This window comes from Mya arenaria, chromosome 4 (genome assembly GCF_026914265.1).
Source record: "Mya arenaria isolate MELC-2E11 chromosome 4, ASM2691426v1".
In the NCBI taxonomy this organism is placed as follows: domain Eukaryota; kingdom Metazoa; phylum Mollusca; class Bivalvia; order Myida; family Myidae; genus Mya; species Mya arenaria.
The window spans coordinates 59,846,938-59,870,933 of NC_069125.1; the positions used below are offsets into that span (position 1 = coordinate 59,846,938).

A 23,996-nucleotide genomic window follows, 5' to 3' on the forward strand; every position below is an offset into this window, starting at 1 on the left:
GGTACCGTAAAATATAAATCAACATTTTTAAAAGTGTTAATTTATTATATTTTAAATGTATTGTTGCCATAAGTGTTTCAATTTTACGTTTTAAAGTGATTTCAAGTGGTTGATCTTTTCCCGCGTTATTGTGACGTCATTTGAAAAAATGTTTCCGGTTACAGTCGGGTCATTCTATTTACAGAATGGGTAAAAACGGATAACTGAAAGTTTTCTTAAATGAAATTAAGTATTTTTTTAACAATTCTTGAATGAAATAATGAACTATTAGTGTAAATATAAGAAATGAATTGCGGGGTTAATGTCATTATCGGGGATATGAACTCAATTGGGTTGGTCAAAGTACGCGTGGAGTCCTTCAGACTCCACCCACATTGACCAGCCCAATTGCATTCATACCCCGATAATGACATTAACCCCGCAATTCATTCCTTAATTACATTCAATAGCAGCTTTATGTTGCAGATATGGAACATGCATATAGGTTAATTGAACCTTTAAAACTGAATGATAATTTTCAATCATCCTGATTTTCTTTTACATTATCTTTTTAAATTTGCATTAACTAGTAGGCTATATAATATAAATTATCTCACCAAGCTTTGCATGTCATGGCTTGAACTAAAGTTCATTAGAAACTTTGTTCTTGCACACCTGATTCGTACTTCAGATAAATTTAGCCATGCTGGGAGGCATTTCCAGTGAATTTAGCTCTGCTGGAATATCCAGGTGAGTCACTTTTTCTTATTACTTTATTGTATTTCTTATGAAAAGTACCTTATTTCATGTCAAAAAAGCCAAATTAAATATACAAGTATGCAAGATTTAATAAAAAATAATAGTCAAAAAAATATTTTTAGAGGAACTATTTGACATCAACACTGATTTGAAATAATTACTCATCATGATAGATCTTATAATAGGAGTAGAAAATAGTGAAGTTGGATTGTATCATTTTATTCATAAAAAAAACAGTTAATTTACAATAAAACAAGTATAAAATGACAATAAAACAGATATCAGGACATGTAAGATGCAGTGTCATTCAAGTCAATCATGAACATTCTCAAGACACTGGCCAATGAAAGTAAGGGCATTCCGATCCAACAAGGATACAGATTTGTTTACATAGCTACAGTTAACATAATACATAGATGGACTGGCAATCTGATATGACCTCACCCAGTACCTAATAACAACATTACACAATGTCAATAACCATTGTAAATACAAGCCATGTCTTTTAGTCTGTGTGCATGATTGATAATACAAATGAGGAAGTATTGCACTAAATGTGTGAGAAATTGAACATGAGTGCCATTTATTTGAATGGAATGTTTCATTTCTGATTTTATTGAACCAATAAAATATTTATGGATATATCTATCGAAACCACATTCTATGATGGTGCAAGCCAGTTCAATAGTCACAGTAAGTTTTACATGTAATATTAGCAAACAAACTTTTTACCAGGATAATGACTCTCAGAAAAAAAGTTACTTTTGCAAAATGTGTCAAACAACTTTCAAATATAGAATCAAAGTACTGTATTATGATTCTTCTTATTCTTGCCAGCCAATGCTTCAAATCAAACAGAAAATTTAAATGCAAAAAGTAAATGATGTTATTGTTACTATTACATACATGTACAACATGTAATCTCCCTTCTGGCATTTCAGTTCACAAGAGTATTATTAAACTGACTATTTTATGGTTGTATGTAACCTAACCATCTCAATACACAATGACAATAGCTAAACAGCTATATTGATAAAGAGAACATCTTCCAACATCATTTTCAATAGCACATTATATCAAGAATCAAATAAATGTATCTAATACTTGTCAAACTCATCTCCTAATACACATAATGGTACTCTATATACAGGCAAGATGAGGCTCAAGTTGCAGGTATTTGAACGTCATTAACTGTTTCTATTGTACAGTCTGCTTCAACTTCATTCCTGTTCTCCATAGCCACATTGTCAACTGAAAGGGGAATTAAAGGAGAGGGAAGAAAGTCAAGACTTTCTGAGTCTGCGTCCAGGTCCACCTTCATCTTGCGGGGTTTGATGGTGAGTGGAGTTCTATCCAGCACATTCTGCACCTCCTGTTTGAAGTTCTCCTTGAACTCCTTCATGTCCTGCTGGAGCTGCAGGGCCTCGGCCATCACCTTTTCCTGGCGCTGGCGTAGCTCAGCTAGAGTCTTCAGGTTGTCGTACATTAAGCGAAGACCCTCGCACATGTGCTCGTTTCCGGACTGTGGTGGGACCGCCTCCCCCGACATGTAGCGGTCATACTCATGCTGGGTCAGGGCCAGGCTTTCATGGGTGAGGTTCTCTATAAACTGCACAGCGCAACACTAAAACAAGTCAGAATACACAAGTTATACCTAGCCGTATACAAGTTCAAGTTCAATAACATACTTAGATTTCAATACCTTTTTATACATAATGTATGGTAAACATCATTATATATATACTTATAAGCACCTAAATTATACTGATATTGGCAAGCAAAATCATTTTCAACCCTAGAATTTTGTGGGTACATATATTTCAAAATAATGACAGTGACATATTACTGTAATACCCTACAACTATTTCCACGTCATATAATGACAGACCATACTATCAGTCACTAACATACATATGATTATATACATATTATTATGTAGAGGCATTAAAAGTTGAAAGTTACCAGATTAGTAAAGATGTATCCTGCCTCGCCCTTCATGAGCCTGCTGGGACAGGAAAACCGTGTGATGAACTGGATGTTGGACTGGAGGAGGGGAGGATTGGCCTTTAGCACGGTGTAGATCAAGGCTGGCAGGAAGTCGTCCGCGCAAGCTGGACCTTCCTTTGATTGTCTGATGATCTCGAATATGTGCTTGCTGCATCGCACTATACATGATAGCTTGTCCTGTGGTGCCTTCTGGGAGTTAACCTCTATGATTTCTGAAGGTTTCAATACAATTTTGTTTACATCACTTGGAAAAATACATGTATTTGAATGTTTACTTTTGCTTTGTTCTTGTTACGGTAATTAAAACAAAAATATAAAAAAATACTTAAGGTAAGCCATCTATCATTAGGATGCAAAGATGTGTTAGTGGATTTTAGATATTAACATCAAGATTATTTCTATGTTTAGTTTAGTTTATATTGATTACGGTAACCATTATATTATTTTTAAATGGATTACATTTTTGATAATCAGCTCCTTTCTATTATTTCTTGAACTAACATTATGTCTATCTATAAAAAGCCCTAAACTTTAAAATATTCAAATTTAACATTCTGTGACTTAAAAATAAAACCATTTTTTTGTATTAATGATGGATGGATTGATAACCTTAAAACAGAAACAAAAATAGTGCATTTTTCAGATTCACAATGTAAACATTTCTCTGAATGAATGCATTAGCATCACACTTAGGCACATCACTTACTAGAAGATGTGATAAAAATGCTGTTCAAAGTATTCATTACCTGTGATAGCCTGGTCAACAAGGGTGCGGACCTCAGTGTTGTGTTCATCTATTATGGTGTCGAGCAGGTTAGCAGTGACCCAGTGGAGACTGCGGATCTGCTTTTGCATGAGCAGGTCCTTCTGTTCGTCGTCACATGTTGGTGGGCAGAACAAAGGCATGTACATCTTAACTGTCACATACTTCTCCGCATAGTCCAGGAGCGTCTCAATATCCTCTGCGGTCACATCTGCAATGTTCAGAGTAAGTCATCTTTTTTCATCAAGATATATTGCATATGGAATACTGATATATGAACTACGCGGGTATTATACAATTATGAACATGATGAAAAATATCATTTAAAATTTATCAAATGTTTCTAAGCATGTCTTGGGCATAATAAATAAATGAACACTTTATTAATATCAAGAGTTGTCACAATAATAAGACATATGCCCCAAATGTGGCCTTGTCAGAGTGAAAGCCAATTAACCTCTAAGCTAATGATATTCACTGTAATGAAGCGAAACTCTTTCACATTAAATATCGCCTTAATGTGCAATTTGTGATTTGTTCCATGTTATTTCAAAATCCTCCTACACATGACAGCCTTTTCACTATGTGCATCATTCCTAAATGATTATCTTGAAGGGTGACCTTAATTTTGAGGTTTTGAGGTATGGACATGGGTCCTGCGCATGACATGTTACCTTTTGTGTGCCAATTTATTTTGAAACTTGCACTGTAACTAAGTTTAACTCCATGAAAAAGCCACACATACCAACATTTGAGGTTTTTGAGGTTTTCTGTTCTTTAAAAAAAACGTTGTTTAATGAGACTTCATAAAGAAACAAAAAATCCCCTACCCTTATGTCAGTCAAGCCAATAAGCCCTAGATGTTGGTGTGAAGAACAGATTGTGAAATTTTAACACATCATCTTCAGTCCCATAAAAAAAATAAAAAATAAAAACTTAAACTAAAAAAGGTACAGGTAAATTGGAACAAATCACCAAATGCAATAGTGCTTAGATACATGTATGACATATATTATCCTTACCCTTATAAAGTGTATGAGAGTCCATCTTTTGCCCCAGTCGTATGTAGAATTCCTGAACCATGTCAGTGAGGTCGTCTATAGGGGCGTCCACATTCTGATAGAGCCTGTCCACAAGCTCCTGCACAATCTTGACAAAATCCTGGGCGGCCGGACGCTTGAGTCTCTTGAGGAAGTCCATGAGCTCATTCTTCACCTGCTGTGTCTCCTTGTTGACATGACGATCCTTCTTTGGCCTTGCTTCTGGTACAGACTCTGGAAATAAGAGTAAGGTAAAGGTGAGATATATTGTATGCCATTCCTGATAAACAAGTGACATATACTCTGAATTTCTGTGAATGTATTGACAGGCATATTAACACACTAACAGGCTATCAAGGACCATTAACAAAAGGGTAAGGATAAATGTAGGAGTGTTGTTTTTAAAAGTGGATTTTAACGGCAATAAAGTAGGATAGTAGGGCTCTTAACCATTTCAAAGCAAATTATTAACTGCTAATCCTTTTTCACCAATGTAATGGTGAATGTAGTGCAAGGTTATATTTGTTGTTAAAATAACCCAAATAAAAAGTAACTGGCCTGCCATGATTTTTTATTTTTAATTGAGCACTTCATTTTCTGCATTCTGGGCTGATCTCAGGGCATTTTAGAACACACTAATATTTCTTGAACTATTTTCACACAAAAATAAGGATAGAAGGGCTGTTCCAAGAAAAAATAGGAGCATAACAAAAATTAGGGGGAAAGTAGGGCCTGCTTGAAGCCTGCGATAGGATACCACTCTTGGTGAAGGCTTAAGGTTTTGTTTTATATCTATTGACACAGATTAAAACCGTCCCTGAAGTAAACATTAATTGTTTCAGCAATACAAAAATATTGTTAATTAACAACAGAGGTAATCAGTGAAAATTTTCTTTAAAACATTCTGGCATTCAATAAAATCTTAAGTTTTACATTATACATGACAAAATAATGAACATTCAAGTTGCTCATTTAAATCATTTCCTATTCCCCTTTAAACTCATTATACGTAATTGTGATATCAATCATAAAGTTCAAATTAATATTGTACATTGTATTTTATCTAGCAATAATGCCATACATACAAATGTAATAGTTATATATGGTTAATTCATAAAATATTTTCATAAAACTTTGTTTGAAAAGTTAGTACTGTTTTATGTTCCTTAATGAGCTGTGATATAAATGTATGTTATAGTTATATATTATAGTTAGTTAATAAAATATTTTTAAAAACTTTGTTTGAAAAGTTAGTACTTTTTATGTTAATTAATGAGCTCTGATCTGAATATGATTTATAATACTGGCATTATATTCCATTCAAACTCAAAAAAGGATATACGGTAGTAGATAAAATTGTATAACACAAGAGCTCAAATACCCCCACACGCTAGCTTGACACAGGGATGGTAAAGTGAGTTTTTTTCAAAAGGGGCCCTTTTATATCTCCCCCCTTCATTCAATAGTAGACAGATTTTTCAGAATAACAAACACATTTCATTCCATTCTGACTTCTACAAGCATCTCTTACCAGCTATTATTTTCTTCAGTTGTATTTCAGCAGAGCAAGAGTTTTGTTCCATTGTGTACATGGTTCCTTGAATGCTGTCAACCAGCACAAATTCATCAGATGGCTCCATGAATTATGTTTCTTAAGATTTCAGCACTTTTGTTAAAAATTCAATGATTCAATTCTATTGATTGTTTCTCCCATTCAATGCTCACCTTCTTTTGACATTTTTGTCAGTAACAAATATAAAATATTTCCTCAGATTAAAACCCTTAAGTGGTTCCTGCATCCTATGCAAGGTCTTTGTCACACAAAATACAACATAATGTCCTGCACAAGTCTCTCCATTTTTGTTCCAATTTGGTGGATTTTACCAGTTTAAGTGAACCTACAATAATGACCTTTGCTTTCAACTGACCAAGTTTTTGCTAATCCAATAAGTCCACATTTAGGTTAATACGTAATACACTAAGTCCCAGTAACCCCATTGTGCACAAGTTTCTATGCAAACAATTATGTGACACATTACAGTTTGTAACCTTGTTTACAGGCAGAATTATATTTTTTATGAGAATGGAAAATAATGAAATAAAGATATATATACTACACCTAAAGTAATAAATAGTCAAAGTTTATTTGCAAAGTTTTTTTAGCTTCCAAGTTACCCTTGACAACAGACATATTATTGCACACTAGTGTTTGGTTTGTTGTAGAGAAACAATATTTTTCAAGCTGCGTATAATACTATTAGTTCTGTGCACTTGCTAAAGTAAACATGTGTCACACCACTTGCTCTACATAATGTTCAATATCGTAGATCCACTAACAAACTTCCATCACATTAGCCACACACAAAACCATGTCTGCACTTCTTCTTCTGTTGCACAACCCAGATCCTTGTACTGCTGGGCAGAACTTGACTGTCACAATAGTTGATGTTTCATCACAATATGTCACTGTCACTTTGCACCCAATAACCTCTCTTTGCCCACTTTAATATTCATTCATTCACCTGTTTATTTTCTGATACTGCCTATTTCACTATTCCAGGCTATTTTGAGTTTAGTTTAAGAGTCAATGGTGGCTCTACGATATTTGCAACTAATAAAGAGAAATTTCAAACCAGTTTCAATAAAACTGCTTCCTCTTATGGCTTACTTGGTGAACAGAATACGAAGAAGGGACAGTTAATTATGCCCAGCTATGACCATTTGACATTTTACAGAGCAGTAACTGTTGCATCATGCGATGACCACTCTCATTGCATCATCCCAATATTATTGTCCAGCAATTCCTGTCAACTTTATTGCATAATCAAAATATAATTGATCACAATACAAAGGAAGTGTGCTGGTCAATCTGATAACAAAGAGCAGTAATGTAAGTCATTTACCTATAATCTATAATTTCTACTGATTGACAGCTGGCCATGTACCTTTCAATAAAATCTTTGATAAATGAATGACATGCAATTAGCGAATTTTATTGTGAACAGAAAGCCTGGCATATGACTATGGTTGGCAAGACAAAAAATCACAACAATGACTTTCCTGTATCAAAGTTGCATAAGCAGAAGAATGAAGCATGCAATGCTGAAATCACTGCTACCATTAGTTTAATTTTGTTCCTATGAAATGCATTGTTATATTTAATAAATAAAAAATGTCACACTGATGATGAAATGTGACCGAAATATAACAACATCACCGCTATCACTATGAGTCAGGAGAAATTCTTTCAGGGCAACTGCATAACATCCTGACACTTCTGACAACAGTCTATGATTTTGTAAATTTTTGTTTATTATTGAATTGTAACATCCGTCATATTACATGTACCTCAATATCTCGGTCATATTTATCACTAGATAAAAATCTTTATATGAGTCATAATTGCATATTATATAGCAGATGAGCTGATACAATAACTTGATAATTTTATCTGAAATATTTAAACTACGTTCATGAAGTGACCGTGTGCAAATGTTTTTATTCAACATGTTACTTGGAACGTGTATACTTAAGTGATTACATGAGGATAGCAAATGACATACACAATGATAATAGCCAAGATGGTGTAGAAAATTAACACCTCAAGTTTTCCCTGAAAATTGTTCTTACTATAAATACAAGGTAGTCCAAAGGACGGCTATATCCCCCGCCGTTGTTTTTTAGTATATTTTGTTTTTCTCGCAACCTGACTGGTACGTTGAATCTGACCAAAATTGTACACAACCACTGGTCAAGAGTGGGAATACCGGAAATACAAGTTGTTTGTTCGGTAACCAAAATATTCTTGGATATTTGAACATATTATAAAAAGGATATTATTATTCATATTGTATGTAGTAAGATCAATGTCAAGGTTATTTTGGCTAAAAAAAAGAAGGAAAATGAGTCCTTGATTTATAACATTGATGAAATAGCAAGCCTTAAGTATTCTTGATAAAGTGATACATATATATTGTGGTGACGTCATAACATTGTTTTACTGCTTTTGAAGAGAAAACACGTGTTATAAATATATTATCACATTTGTGTCCATTGTTTTTTTTAAATATTAACCTTGTTGCACATAATGATAATGCTTGGTAGAGTGGCTGTGCTAAGAATCAATCTGTGCAACTTAACACTTTCATTTAACATTTATATCTTATCCTCTATTTAGCATTGTCATAATATGGACCCGAAACTTCATGATGGATTACTGGCACAAATTGCAATTGGTTCGAGTTCTTGGATCAAAATACAGTTATTGTTGCTAAAAGTACATGAAATGTATGAGGTCAATAAATCCAGTAAGAATTAACATGTCTACACTGCTAAATGTAAAAAGCTCAGACACAAGAATGTGTACTATGACCTTTAAATGTCAGATGTGACCTTGACCTTTGAGGTATTGACCCGGGTCAAGGTCACTGCACATCTTCTCAATGAGGACAACATTTGTACCAAGTAATATGGTAATTCATTAATGCATTATTAAAATATAGCGCGGACACGAGCATGTGAACTCTGACCTTAAAATGTTTCGTGTGACCTTGACCTTTGAGGTATGGACCCGGGTCAAGGTAACTGCACAGCGTCCCAATAAGGACAACATTTGTACCAAGTAATATGGTAATCCAACAATGCATAAGTAAGTTATAGCGCGGACAGGAGCATGTGTACTCTGACCTTTAAATGTCTCATGTGACCATGACCTTTGAGGTATGGACCCAGGTCATGGTCACTGCACATTGTCTCAATGAGGACAACATTTGTACCAAGTAATATGGTAATCCATCAATGCATAAGTAAGTTATAGCCCGGACATGAAATGTTACAATCAGACAGACCGACGGACGGATGGACGCACGCACGCACGGACTGACAGACGGACAAAGTGCATTCCTATAATCCCCTCCCCACTCCCTGGAGAGGGGATTAAAAACAACAATATATTAGTTGTTAAGTTGTTTTAACATTACACTTAACATGTTTAACCTAGCATTTAATCATACTTCTTGTCTTTTAAAATCCTGAGCCTAATTATTAATAGCTAGCTTAATCTTGCTTAAAACTTAATTCATGCAATACCAAAGGTAAAAACCTGGTAGGAACCTTCAAACTTCCAATAATTTATAAATAGAGTCAAGCTTGTATGTTTTTCCCATTTTTTATTTAAGAAATATAGAAATTCAGGCTAGTGCTTGTTAATCTTAATATCTAAGACTGCCATTTAATTAAGGTTTCATTTTTTTATGAAGATATGAAGATAAAACTTGAAATGTACTTGCTGTTACCTTTGGTTGGTGTTTTCCTGAATACAGACTTCAGTGTACTGGCTCTTTTGTTGATTTGTTGTGTCTTCTTTTCAGCAAATTTGGAGAAAAGTTTAGCCTTTTCAGTGTCTTCTGAAGGGCTGTAAAAACAGGAATTAATCAATTGAAATTTGATATATTTATTTTTTAGTATAAAATACCATTAATCACAATATTATGCTCATTGAGCTAATGTTTCTTGTTATCACATACCCAACTTTAAATGAAGATTCTTGTAACCTATATCTTGTTTGCCCGAATCCATTGATAAACATTCCTTAATTGGATTACTATTTATGTTTAGTGCATGCCAATTCTTAATAAAATATCCAGTGCGCCTCTAATTGCCGTGCTACATGATAGTATGTCACATATATCTACCCCTTGTACCTCTTTCCACCCTGGTATGATACTATGTCATGTGTACCCACCGTATGTGCCTCTTGCCATCATGCTACATACTATTGTGTTGTGTGTTCCTACCCTATGTGCCTCTTGCCATCCTGCTACATACTATTTTGTCATGTGTATCCACCCAATGTGCCTCTTTCCATACTGCTACATGATACTTTGTCATGTGTACCAACCTTTATGCTTCTTTCTATACTGCTAAAAAAAGGTTGTTATGTGAACCTACCCCTTTAATTGCATGTGTACCCACCCATTGTGCCTCTTGCCATCATGCTATATGCTATTATGTCAAATGTACCCAACCCATGTGCATCTTGCAATCCTGCTACATAGTATTGTGTCATATGTACCCACCCCATGTGCATCTTGCAATTCTGCTACATAGTATTATGTCATATGTGCCTCTTGCCATCCTGCTACATAGTATTGAGTCATATGTACCCACCCCATGGGCATCTTGCAATCCTGCTACATACTATTGTGTCATATGTACCCACCCCATGGGCATCTTGCAATCCTGCTACATACTATTGTGTCATATGTACCCACCCCATGTGCCTCTTGCCATCATGATACATACTATTGTGTCATATGTACCCACCCCATGTGCCTCTTGCCATCATGATACATACTATTGTGTCATATGTACCCACCCCATGTGCCTCTTGCCATCTTGCTACATACTATTGTGTCATGTGTACCCACCCCATGTGCCTCTTGCCATCATGCTACATACTATTGTGTCATGTGTTCCCACCCCATGTGCCTCTTGCCATCATGCTACATACTCTTGTGTCATGTGTTCCTACCCCATGTGCCTCTTGCCATCATGCTAGATACTCTTGTGTCATGTGTTCCTACCCCATGTGCCTCTTGCCATCATGCTACATAGTATTGTGTCATGTGTACACCCCCCATGTGCCTCTTGCCATCATGCTACATACTCTTGTGTCATGTGTACCCACCCCATGTGCCTCTTGCCATCATGCTACACACTATTGTGTCATGTGTTCCCACCCCATGTGCCTCTTGCCATCATGCTTCATACTATTTTGTCATGTGTTCTTACCCCTTATGTCTCTTGCTGTCCTGCTAGATACTCTTGTGTCATGTGTTCCTACCCCATGTGCCTCTTGCCCCTCTTGCCATCATGCTACATAGTATTGTGTCATGTGTACAGCCCCCATGTGCCTCTTGCCATCATGCTACATACTCTTGTGTCATGTGTACCCACCCCATGTGCCTCTTGCCATCATGCTACACACTATTGTGTCATGTGTTCCCACCCCATGTGCCTCTTGCCATCATGCTACATACTATTGTGTCATGTGTACCCACCCCATGTGCCTCTTGCCATCATGCTACATACTCTCGTGTCATGTGTTCCTACCCCATGTGCCTCTTGCCATCATGCTACATACTCTTGTGTCATGTGTTCCTACCCCATGTGCCTCTTGCCATCATGCTACATACTATTGTGTCATGTGTTCCCACCCCATGTGCCTCTTGCCATCATGCTACATACTCTTGTGTCATGTGTTCCCACCCCATGTGCCTCTTGCCATCATGCTACATACTCTTGTGTCATGTGTTCCTACCCCATGTGCCTCTTGCCATCATGCTACATACTCTTGTGTCATGTGTTCCTACCCCATGTGCCTCTTGCCATCATGCTACATACTATTGTGTCATGTGTACCCACCCCATGTGCCTCTTGCCATCATGCTACATACTCTCGTGTCATGTGTTCCTACCCCATGTGCCTCTTGCCATCATGCTACATACTCTTGTGTCATGTGTTCCTACCCCATGTGCCTCTTGCCATCATGCTACATACTATTGTGTCATGTGTACCCACCCCATGTGCCTCTTGCCATCATGCTACATAGTATTGTGTCATGTGTTCCTACCCCATGTGCCTCTTGCCATCATGCTACATACTATTGTGTCATGTGTACCCACCCCATGTGCCTCTTGCCATCATGCTACATACTCTTGTGTCATGTGTTCCTACCCCATGTGCCTCTTGCCATCATGCTACATACTATTGTGTCATGTGTACCCACCCCATGTGCCTCTTGCCATCATGCTACATAGTATTGTGTCATGTGTTCCTACCCCATGTGCCTCTTGCCATCATGCTACATACTATTGTGTCATGTGTACCCACCCCATGTGCCTCTTGCCATCATGCTACATATTCTTGTGTCATGTGTTCCTACCCCATGTGCCTCTTGCCATCATGCTACATACTCTTGTGTCATGTGTTCCTACCCCATGTGCCTCTTGCCATCATGCTACATACTCTTGTGTCATGTGTACCCACCCCATGTGCCTCTTGCCATCATGCTACATACTCTTGTGTCATGTGTTCCTACCCCATGTGCCTCTTGCCATCATGTTACATACTCTTGTGTCATGTGTACCCACCCCATGTGCCTCTTGCCATCATGCTACATACTATTGTGTCATGTGTTCCTACCCCATGTGCCTCTTGCCATCATGCTACATGCTATTGTGTCATGTGTGTCCACCCCATGTGTCTCTTGCCATCATGCTACGTACTCTTGTGTCATGTGTTCCTACCCCATGTGCCTCTTGCCATCATGCTACATACTATTGTGTCATGTGTTCCCACCCCATGTGCCTCTTGCCATCATGCTACATACTTTTGTGTCATGTGTTCCTACCCCATGTGCCTCTTGCCATCATGCTACATACTCTCGTGTCATGTGTTCCTACCCCATCTGCCTCTTGCCATCATGCTACATACTCGTGTCATGTGTTCCTACCCCATGTGCCTCTTGCCATCATGCTACATACTATTGTGTCATGTGTTCCTACCCCATGTGCCTCTTGCCATCATGCTACATACTCTTGTGTCATGTGTTCCTACCCCATGTGCCTCTTGCCATCATGCTACATAGTATTGTGTCCTATGTACCCACCCCATGTGCCTCTTGCCATCATGCTACATACTCTTGTGTCATGTGTTCCTACCCCATGTGCCTCTTGCCATCATGCTACATACTATTGTGTCATGTGTTCCCACCCCATGTGCCTCTTGCCATCATGCTACATACTATTGTGTCATGTGTTCCCACCCCATGTGCCTCTTACCATCATGCTACATACTCTTGTGTCATGTGTACCCACCCCATGTGCCTCTTGCCATCATGCTACATACTCTTGTGTCATGTGAACCCACCCCATGTGCCTCTTGCCATCATGCTACATACTCTTGTGTCATGTGTTCCCACCCCATGTGCCTCTTGCCATCATGCTACATACTCTTGTGTCATGTGTTCCTACCCCATGTGCCTCTTGCCATCATGCTACATACTCTTGTGTCATGTGTTCCTACCCCATGTGCCTCTTGCCATCATGCTACATACTCTTGTGTCATGTGTTCCTACCCCATGTGCCTCTTGCCATCATGCTACATACTCTTGTGTCATGTGTTCCTACCCCATGTGCCTCTTGCCATCATGCTACATAGTATTGTGTCATATGTACCCACCCCATGGGCATCTTGCAATCCTGCTACATAGTATTGAGTCATATGTACCCACCCCATGGGCATCTTGCAATCCTGCTACATACTATTGTGTCATATGTTCCTACCCCATGTGCCTCTTGCCATCATGCTACATAGAATTGTGTCATATGTACCCACCCCATGTGCCTCTTGCCATCATACTATTTTGTCATGTGTTCCTACCCCATGTGCCTCTTGCCATCATGCTACATACTATTTTGTCATGTGTTCCTACCCCTTGTGCCTCTTGCCATCATGCTACATACTCTTGTGTCATGTGTTCCTACCCCATGTGCCTCTTGCCATCATGCTTCATACTATTTTGTCATGTGTTCTTACCCCTTATGTCTCTTGCTGTCCTGCTCTTGCTGGGCTTTCTTCTGTTTCTGGCACTCCTCCCGGTAACAGATGGAACAGTAACCCTGCCACAGCTGGTTACCATAGAAACCACAACCATTCTTGCACAGAAGCTCTGACTCTCCAATGTGAAGCTTTGTGGGCTTCTTTGCTGTCATTGTTTAGTGGTAATTTGCCTGTCAAGAAAACAAAACTTCTTAGCTAAATGAAATGCTCATGGTGAGATACTTATATCATTGGATGTCTGTCATTCTTTGTTGTCCACAACTCTTGACACAAGTTTCTAGTCAGAATGTACCGTATGTCATTTCAAATACTGGCAAGACACAAATTTAGCTTTAAATAAACATATTGGATTGCAGAAATAAAAACAGTAAAAAGGCTTTTTTGGTTATCCGCAATAATACTATGAAATCAAATGTATCCAGTAATACCAAAGTCAGGAACGAAACAAATCGGCCCCATACCAAATATGCCCCTTACCAAATTGGCCCAAGACATTTCGGCTCGGCCATTTTGGCCTCTTAATAATATTGACCGGAGTCTTTTTGTCCCCTTTCTGTTTTCCATCAGAGACATTCCAGCCCCTTGATTTTATCTATGTTTTTATTTCAAATATAATAAAAACAGTAGAAATGTTCAAATTTTATTTCACTAGAAGTTGTAATGAGGTTTGTAATTCAACATAAAAACACATATTAAAGAAAATATCGGAAGAAAAAAGGTAATATATTTCATTTATTTGTAAATGAAAACAAATATAACAAAAATGCATTTACTACACTAAAAATGATAATGTATATTTAAATTACATAAAATTCACTGTACCATCTGTCAAAACTATATATTTCAACACCTATCTGTAGATCATGGCACCCACATTCTTGAGGAATTGCTAAAGTACCCTACCCTATTAAATAAACGTTAAGAAAATTTTTGCATCAAAGAGTCTTATCTTTTTTATTGTCACATTCCAAACAATTTCTTACACATAACACTTATACAAGTTTATTCATCGACACTCATGTCATTAATACATGACAAAAAGAACATTATATGCCAGTTTTAAAATTTGAAAAATATAAACATTCAATAATATACGAAATATATCACCAATAAAGTTTTTTTTATCACATAGTTTAAATTTTTAATTTTAGGAACACAGAGTCAAACTTGAATTTATTATTTCCAGACCCTAGCATAACAAATATACTATTTATGACCCTCTTTGGATCAATAGTATACCATATTTATATCAAGGCCTGTGCAAAACCTGTTGTACATTTTGGGCAAATATAATAATAATGTTCAAAAAACAGGAAACCATCAAATGAGCTAGGCATCAATTTAAAACATTCCCTATCATTATGTACCATGAAAAGTAGTTTTTATATAGTCCTTAAAAAGTCCTTAATTGTATCGCTTTTTTTTTCTTCTAATATTTCGGCATGAAATACACAATTTCCAAAATAAAGGATAAGTAAGTATACACAATTGAGTTTTATTAGTTTTTGAACAGGGTTGTTTTCAACTCTGTTCATGTAGCCACAAACTCGACACTCACAACATAAAATGCCTATGAATAGTAACAAGTGTCCTCTGCCTCTTTACCACCAAAAAATATAGTTTGAGACAAATTGCAAGCTATGTTTCCAATAACCAAGCTAACTTTGACAAAGCAAGAAGCAATCATAACGTAATATCTATTTTAATCATTTAATTTGTTGAACTTAAATAAAGATAATATTAAAGTAGTATCCCTTCGCCCAAAAGTGAATGAACATCGAAACATAAACAAAGAATTACTATCCACTCAAAGCGCATCATTCCATCACGTGACACAATGATCTCATTGATCATAATGATCGCACAGTTTCCCCGCTTAAAACATCACGTGATAGCCCATGTGGGAATAACAAATGCACGCCATTTTGACAGGCACATACTAAAGTGCTGACGATATAGAGATAGAAGAGAGTTGCTGACCATATAGACAATGAAGGAAAAAAAGTTTTGAAATTAAAGATTTTTCAAGACTTAATGTTAACTTTATTTTATATACTTTTTACAGTGTATGTATAGACGGATGTTAGTGAATTTATTTTTGAAAATGGCATTTCATTGTAATGAATTGAGTTATATTTTTTGCTGGTTTGGTGTAAATATGGGAAAATATCACAGATTTAATAACTTTTTTAGGTGTTTCATCTACAATTGTTTGAAATCAATTATTTTAATTTTGATCATTTTAATTAAGAAACTATTTCTCTTTAATCTAATGTATTTTCGAAGTTGGTTTGTGAATAACAAGGTAAACATAGGCAAACTCTTGCTAATGAGTAAAGTTTGATTAGTATATATCTCATTTTCTTGGTTGGGAATAGCACAAGCATTCACCCTTTTTTATATTTTCATTTTCTATTATTAAACCTCACACATTTATTGGGAGGAAGGCTTCATGGAGTTTGTTTCTATGCTGTTTCAATAATTCACCAGCCGTTGCATATTATCTTTTTATAGTTCCTCCCGGCTGAGAATCCATTTTTTATGTAAATAATGTATATACATATCATTTTAAAATACTATTTAAAATTTTAACAGTGGCCCTGAAAAGGATCGTTTTCAATTTCATAATTAGTATAGTCTGTGTTAATGCGAACATCTAATTACCAACCGGAATCGGTTTTAGTGTATATTTTAAATTCACCCTGGATGATCAACCAATTTCTATTTTACTTCTTTGGTTAATAAATCCTTGGCAAGCCTAACTCATATTGTAACACCATAGGATGGAGTTATACTGGGATTGGTTACATTCTCCATCCTGGTTTGCCTGCTTACACAGCGACATTAACTTTATTGTCAATAAAATATTAATTTGTCTTTTACCATCATGCTTCAATAAACCTGGGGCCGCTCCTGTGGTTGTTTTACACGGAGACTCTTAGATACGCTGTGCTACATATCAGCACCTTGTACATACACACATGATCGTGAATCATAATGGTGAAAACCCCTATAAAACCCTGTTCATGCAGCGCTATCAGCGCTTTGATTATATTAAAATGTAAAAAAAAAATATGGATGAGCTCCTTTAATACAGATATTTAAACCATATATTGAAAACACCATGTCAGCCACATGCTCATTTTATAATGCCGATAAATGACAGAGGTGTTTTATAATGCCGATAAATGACAGAGGTGTTTTATAATGCCGACAAACGTAGGGAGACGTCTTTTATGAACATTGCATGCATTAAGGGACTGACAGTCGTAAATATTTGACATATTTAGGTAATTTCAATGACAACAACTTTCATGATACCTCATATTGTTTTAGTATTATATTTGTTTTATATCTAAAATTAAAGCTAAATGGGGTTACCATTATTGGAAAGCTCGCTTACTTTTGGTTAAATCATTAATGCTTTGTTAGAAAAATATGTGGTACATTCAAATTATCTACCACATAATATATACATAGTTGTTGGATATTTAGTTGATTTGCTACAGTAACTGTATTTATAAACCTTACTTCCTTAGCCATACTGAGATCAAAGCACATTAATATTTAATATGATCAATTCATATATAATAATTTGCTTGCCATACAAATATTCTTAAGAACAACCATAGACAAAATATGCTCATCCTATTTTGAGGACACTAAGTTTGGTGATAACTGGTTGTACGTAGGCTAAATATAGAGAGCGGACACTGTAAATACAGTTTCAGCCTACAGAATCAAGTGTCATAGTAATAGAGTGACTTAGGCGACTTGGTTGGCTATCTAACCAGATCAAGATATTCTATTCATACACATTCTGACCAAATTTGGTGACGATTGAACAAAGGATCCTAAGGTTATTGATCAGAGAAAACTGTAATTTCTATAATTCAAGGGCAATGACTCTTCAGCGACTGGAGCAAAATGGCTGGATATAGTTTTTCTGAGATACATGTATCATGCCCATGGCATACACAATCTGAAGAAAATTTGTAATGATTGGGCAAAAGCTTTGAAAGTGATTAATCAGACATCATTCTAAACACCAAGCACCTGCCCACCCGTACGATGCAGGTGAAACTATGATACGTCCCATTTTATGAATGGGCTTATAAAAAAATGTAATCAATAAGAGCTTATTTGAAGATAGGATATGCTCATGTTATGTCTTCAATGGTATTATGTACATTCTGAATGAAATTGTTGTTTTTATAAAGAAATAAATAGATTTAGTTCAGTTTTGGCATTTCCAAAGAGATACATTTTTACAGAGCCTTTTGGGGAAGATTCATATCCACTCAACATTTGGGAGTTCTCATTGCCGAATGGTGGATCTTTATAACTGGGGAGAATACTAGGAACTTTGCTGTCAACCTTGAGCCTTAAAAGCAAGAGATAGTCATTGCCTGCCAGAGAAACAAGAACTGACAGAGGAACTGCCCTAAACATAGTGATAGCCAATTGACCTCTATGCTGATAATATCTGATATAATGAAGCAATAGGAAAAAACCTGGCCAATCAATGTAGTTGGACCATTGCATAAACCAAAAGCAAATCAGTTACAACTCACAGTCAAAGCATTTCCTTCTTCATCAAGATTCAGAGGCTAGGGACAAACACGCATTCAGCACATGATTAAAGGCCTACTTTCCCCAGCTTTCCTTGTTTTCTGTGGAAAAAAGTCACTAGCCATTTTTCATAGTCATATTATTTCTAATAATGTTAAATTTAAGTGCCTCATTCATTCGTTACCTCTGACATCATGCGCATGATCAATATAATGTAGCATATAAGTTAGGGATGCAAACGAATATTTGAATATTTGATCAAACGTTTGGTATCCAATATCAAAATCGGTACAACTCTGTTGTTGTGTATAAAGTGTGTTTGTCAAACATTTTAATTATTTTTGGAATATATAAATGCTTTTGCCAATTCTGGATATAAGAAATCGTCTTTAACACCAATATGCTGCCTTGGCTGCAAATTGAGCTGTGCAACATTGCTCAAAATAATATAGTTACATATATGTCCTTTCAAACTGTTTCCCATCGTTCGAAACAATATTCGTGCTTTGAAATGTAATGGTATAGTATAGGGTTTTAAGATATTTTTCCTATATTGATGTACAATAGATGAGTCAAATCCACACATGTTTCCGTTTTATTATTTTACTAGTTCCTGTGTTGGTTTAAGTTTCCCAAAGTTATAATTTGTCAATTTAGAGGCCAATCCCAGAACGTGGCTGCTCGTCTTACGGAAAGACCCGCCATTGGCGTATAATGCTCTTTGACCAGGAATCCATCTAATTTCAAATTGTTTACAAATATAAAGGCAGCGGAATTGAAATTATTTGGTTTTGTTTTTTGTTTTGTCATAATGTATTGCTTTTTTCTTTCTCAAAATTTGAGACTTTCAGAGGCTCATTTCAGGGTCCGCCGCGCATACTGGTTATGACTAAGTAGTATAAAACTTCCCCAGCTATTATATTCGCGAATAAAAGTAGTAGTTTACTTCATCTTCTAATTTAGAATAAATGTATTTAGGTAACTGAATATTCGAATATTAGATCAAAAGAATTACCGAACATTCGAATATCAATTTTGCCATTTGTTTGCATCCCTAAGGCCCAAAAAAAAATACCTGTGTTTCCGGTAACCCGACCGACCCTATTTTTTCCTCGCCGACACTAATCTTTTTTTAGGCATAAAAGTAAAAAATCAAAAATTAAATATATCGTCGTTAATTTCGTTGTTTGTCTGTCTCTGTTTCTGGAGAATTAACTTTCATTCCTGATTATGTATTACCGAGACGCTTTGTCAACAGGGAAACAAAATGGCGGAGTTCGGCGATCCCTGTCCAATATCTTCAAATTGACAGACGCATGTTTATGGTCCAAACACGTGGTTGATCACAGAATACACATTTTGCTGTCTTCATAATGAACATATTTTGGATAAAGTTCGCAGTGTTATTTATCCATGTCCAAAATAGAACTTACTTTTTTACATTAGGCTTTGCGTATATCATGCAGGCTTCTTACGATTTGGCTTTGCGAATTCATGCAGGCTTGACTGTGAGGTTCACATTAATTTATCCGCAATTATCAATGGTTATTTATTTCGCCTTATTTAAGTCCCATCAACTGAAATCCAAACAAAAACCTGCGAAAGTTTTAACAACACATTTATAGGAATGTGTCGGTTGCAGATCAAATGGTACAATTTGTGACGTCAGCACACGAGCGGTAATAAAATCAAAGGCGCGCGTCTATGGTTTGTATTTAATTCGGTCGGTCGGATACCGTATGATACCACTTGATTGCCAGGTTTTCGTCTAGGCCGGTAAGAAAATACCATACTACGATCGAAAAAATATAATAATCAATAATCGTCGTCTGGGAATCTTAAAACAATGACCGAAATGTTTGAATTCACTACGAATATGAATGAAACTTTGATTGTTACTAGAATAATGATATATTATAGATAATAAAATAAGATACGTAAAATAAATCCATATCCGCGTTAACTTGTTCTGTTATTAACCTACCTCCACATAAAAGAGCTCACAGTTGACAAGAAAATCGGCGATTTTCTTCAAGCAAATTTACAAATTTAGTTGATAAATGACTGTTTCGCTAGAACATCATCATAGATTTGTAGAAATTGAAGTGCTGGATTTGTTCTAAAAACCGATCGCTTCTTATAAAGGAGTATTGTATACCAAAAAACACCAAATTTCATGGGCAAAATTGGCGGGAAAATTCGGTAGTTGAAGGTAAGGAAATGATTTCAGACATTAAACAATGCTGTTTTTTTCTGACTTTTTGTTAATTATGGAAAGCTTAGATATAATTTAATTGATTGATGCAACATAATTGTGCATGCAAGCAAAACTAAAAAGAAAAAAAAAAAAAATGCCGACTGGCCAACCATATTTTTTTTGGCATGTTACCGGAAACACAGGTATTTTTTTTTTTTTGGCCTAATATAAGTATTATGATATGTATTATTGGTAGTTAAAAAATAGCTGGTGATGTTATTGGGAATTTTCTACAGAAAACGGGGCAAGAAGGCCTTTAATCATGTGCAGTGAAATTTTAATGCGTGTACGACCCCGCTAACATGAATCATTATTTTCTGAAAATCTTTAAACAGTAACATAGCCTTTTCGGGTGTAATTTATTTATCAATGCTTATAATATATAAAAATGTACCAAAATAAAATGCTTTCATTCAGTCTTGATAAAATCAAACAAGACCACAAATCATGTTCCGAAGTGAATGGGAAAATACAACTTCACTCTTGCAGTAAGTTCATTACATGAATTTAAAATATATTGTTGCAAAGTTTATCAAATTTTCCTGGATGTGAATTTAAAAAAAAATATTAAAAGGGCAAACGAAAAAATTAAAGCAATTAACTGTAGCCATCATTATCGCGTGACATTTTTTTACAAACAAGTTTAAATTTTAACTGTGATTCCTATCCAGTTTCTGCAACGTTTAGCGGAATTAAACCATCCAATGAACGCTGCCATTGTAATTCATTGGTCGATTGATCATACTAAGGGACACAAAAATCCAAACTCCGCCAAACACAGACAGTGGATAAATTCATTTGGTTGGCAGCTGGTTCTTACCAACATACACTACACTTCTTCTCCATTAACCTTTCAGGCCGATCCAGGCACTCTTGCCTTTTACTTATGACCCCAGTAATGTAATCCTCAGAGAAAGTGTGCCCAGAGTGCGACTTGAACCTTGACAGTCGGAACACTTGCTTAGCACTCTAACCATCTTAGCTAACGAGGCAGCTGATTCCTTCTCGAACACACTACAGTGATTCAAATCCATGTATTTTGAATTTATCCGTCCCACGTTAATTTTAACATTTTTAACCAAAAATGCTGACATTTAACAAAATACCAATGGTGTCAAACACAAAAAAATAATATATTGAATGGCATAAAGTTCTGCAGCAATAGCTTCAGTCACTGATAATATTATTTTTGTTAATTATTCAATAGCAAAAGTTACCTGATCACGAAGTTATGATAAAGGCTCTCGTCATTTAAATATCTGCCAAGAATGAACTTTATTATCGTTTGGTGAATTTACCGGAAGCCGGAATTAATTATTATGAAAAAAATATATACCTTATTCTTTAGAAAATTAGATCATTTTCACATTTGACAGATCACAAGATTGATTTACTTATTACTGAACCGGAAGTATTACAAATGTCAAAGGATCTAGTCAAAACGTCCTCCGATAAAACATCTTACAACAATAATATTTCAACCCCTACCCGTTGACGTAGTCATTCCAAACTCTTACTTACAATAAGATGCTGCTGCAAGTGCTTTTGTGCTGCTGCTGCTGCTGCTGCTGCTGCTGCTGATGCTGCTGCTAATAAGATGGTCACTGGGACTAATAAGATGATATTGTTGATGATGATGATGATGATGATGATGATGATGATGATGATGATGATGATGATGATGATGATGATGATGATGATGGATATGAATGATAAATCAAATACGAAAATAGTGTAGTAGTACTTTGTATTGTTAAATTCTCATGTGTTCATAACACTCAAAAGATTACTTATCAAGCTGATCTCCACATGGTTAAAGAGACAAATTGACAGAGCCTTTCTTTTTCTTCCGAAATCAGGCCAGCTTCAACAGGCCGGGCAATGACTGAAGATGATGCTTGGATGCGTTTGTTAGAGGATTTGTGCATTTTAGGTCTTGAAGGCGTCGATTGACTGTGCTGACATGACATCAGCAGGGTGGCTGTTTCAATCACAGGTTTCATTTTCCACTTTTCTTCCCATAGAGCAAGCTAGTCTAAAAAAATAGACGTGTTATACGGGATTCTTCCAATCCCTAAAGGATTTGCCATATCAAAAATTTAAACAAATCCATAAACGTACAATTATTTGGACTAAGAGCAACCTTGTCAATTTCTTCTTGGAGCATGATGCTCTCGGTGTCCCCGGGCATTGTGAGGTATGCGATGGTTGCATTTGACAATTCAGGTAGACGGAAAGTTTAGTTGAGAATATTTTGAGATGTCATTGATGAAAAATAGAAAAAGAGGGTCATATGACCGCTCCTTAGGGTATGCCTGAGTCTATTTAAAATGTGTTGGATGATACTCTCTAGGACTAGAGTCTGACACCTGTCACTCGTCACAATTAAGGCTACCTTAGTGCCATTTCAGTGTAGTCTTAAATATTAGACAATACAGGATTCTTCTAATCCATTACCATATAAAAAAAACAGTCCACGTACAATTATTTGGACTACATTCCCGTCCACAGTGATATATCTTAAATAGAATATTTGATATCTTCACCAATCACTTTTTGTGAATATTTTGCTTTATTTTGTAATATATATATAAATATATATATAAACAGCGTTTGTTAATACTTCTCCCAATGTGTAATCTATTTAAAACTATATGCTTTTATTACCGGGTCACCAATTCATTCTTATGTTTTATTGTTTTATGTATGATTTTTTTGTAATCATATACCCGACTATAAACAAAGTTTTAACTATCTTGTATCTTGTATTCGGTACACTCTGTGTGATATCCATATATTTGCCAAAATCTGTTCCTTTTACGTTGAATTCCTAAGCCATAGCAATTGAGGGAGGTGGGAGGCTTTGATTTATCATGTATAAATTGTGCCTTGACTGAACTAATCAGATTTTCAGTAGAGGAACAGTGTGTCTAACGACTGCAAAAGATGGTGAAACGTTAAGAACCTACATGGATACAACCATTAACATGTGTAT

At 36.0% G+C, this 23,996-nt stretch overlaps 1 protein-coding gene across 2 annotated transcripts; it reads right to left on the minus strand.

The window, feature by feature from the left end:
- Positions 1-941: 941 nt before the first annotated feature.
- Positions 942-22,412, minus strand: LOC128232221 (rab5 GDP/GTP exchange factor-like). 2 transcript variants are annotated; one of them, XM_052945656.1, is made up of 7 exons: positions 22,338-22,412; positions 14,149-14,342; positions 9,843-9,961; positions 4,531-4,782; positions 3,492-3,719; positions 2,701-2,957; positions 942-2,362 (listed from the first exon to the last, which is right to left on the minus strand). In XM_052945656.1, exons 2-7 carry the CDS (start codon positions 14,322-14,324, stop codon positions 1,901-1,903), a joined length of 1,494 nt encoding a protein of 497 aa, XP_052801616.1. In that variant the 5' UTR covers positions 14,325-14,342; positions 22,338-22,412; the 3' UTR covers positions 942-1,900. The 2 variants fall into 2 exon arrangements, with proteins under 2 accessions (XP_052801616.1, XP_052801617.1); XM_052945657.1 differs by having other exon boundaries at positions 22,219-22,357.
- Between the last annotated feature and the right edge of the window lie 1,584 nt (positions 22,413-23,996).

Excerpts from the sequence above, each read along its gene's own strand:
- LOC128232221 (XM_052945656.1), bottom strand. The coding sequence starts at position 14,324 with ATGACAGCAAAGAAGCCCACAAAGCTTCACATTGGAGAGTCAGAGCTT. Across the intron at positions 9,962-14,148 it reads GACAGCAAGAGACATAAGGG|CCCTTCAGAAGACACTGAAA; the intron begins GTAAGAACACAT and ends CTGTTTTTACAG. Across the intron at positions 3,720-4,530 it reads CTCTCATACACTTTATAAGG|ATGTGACCGCAGAGGATATT; the intron begins GTAAGGATAATA and ends TGAACATTGCAG.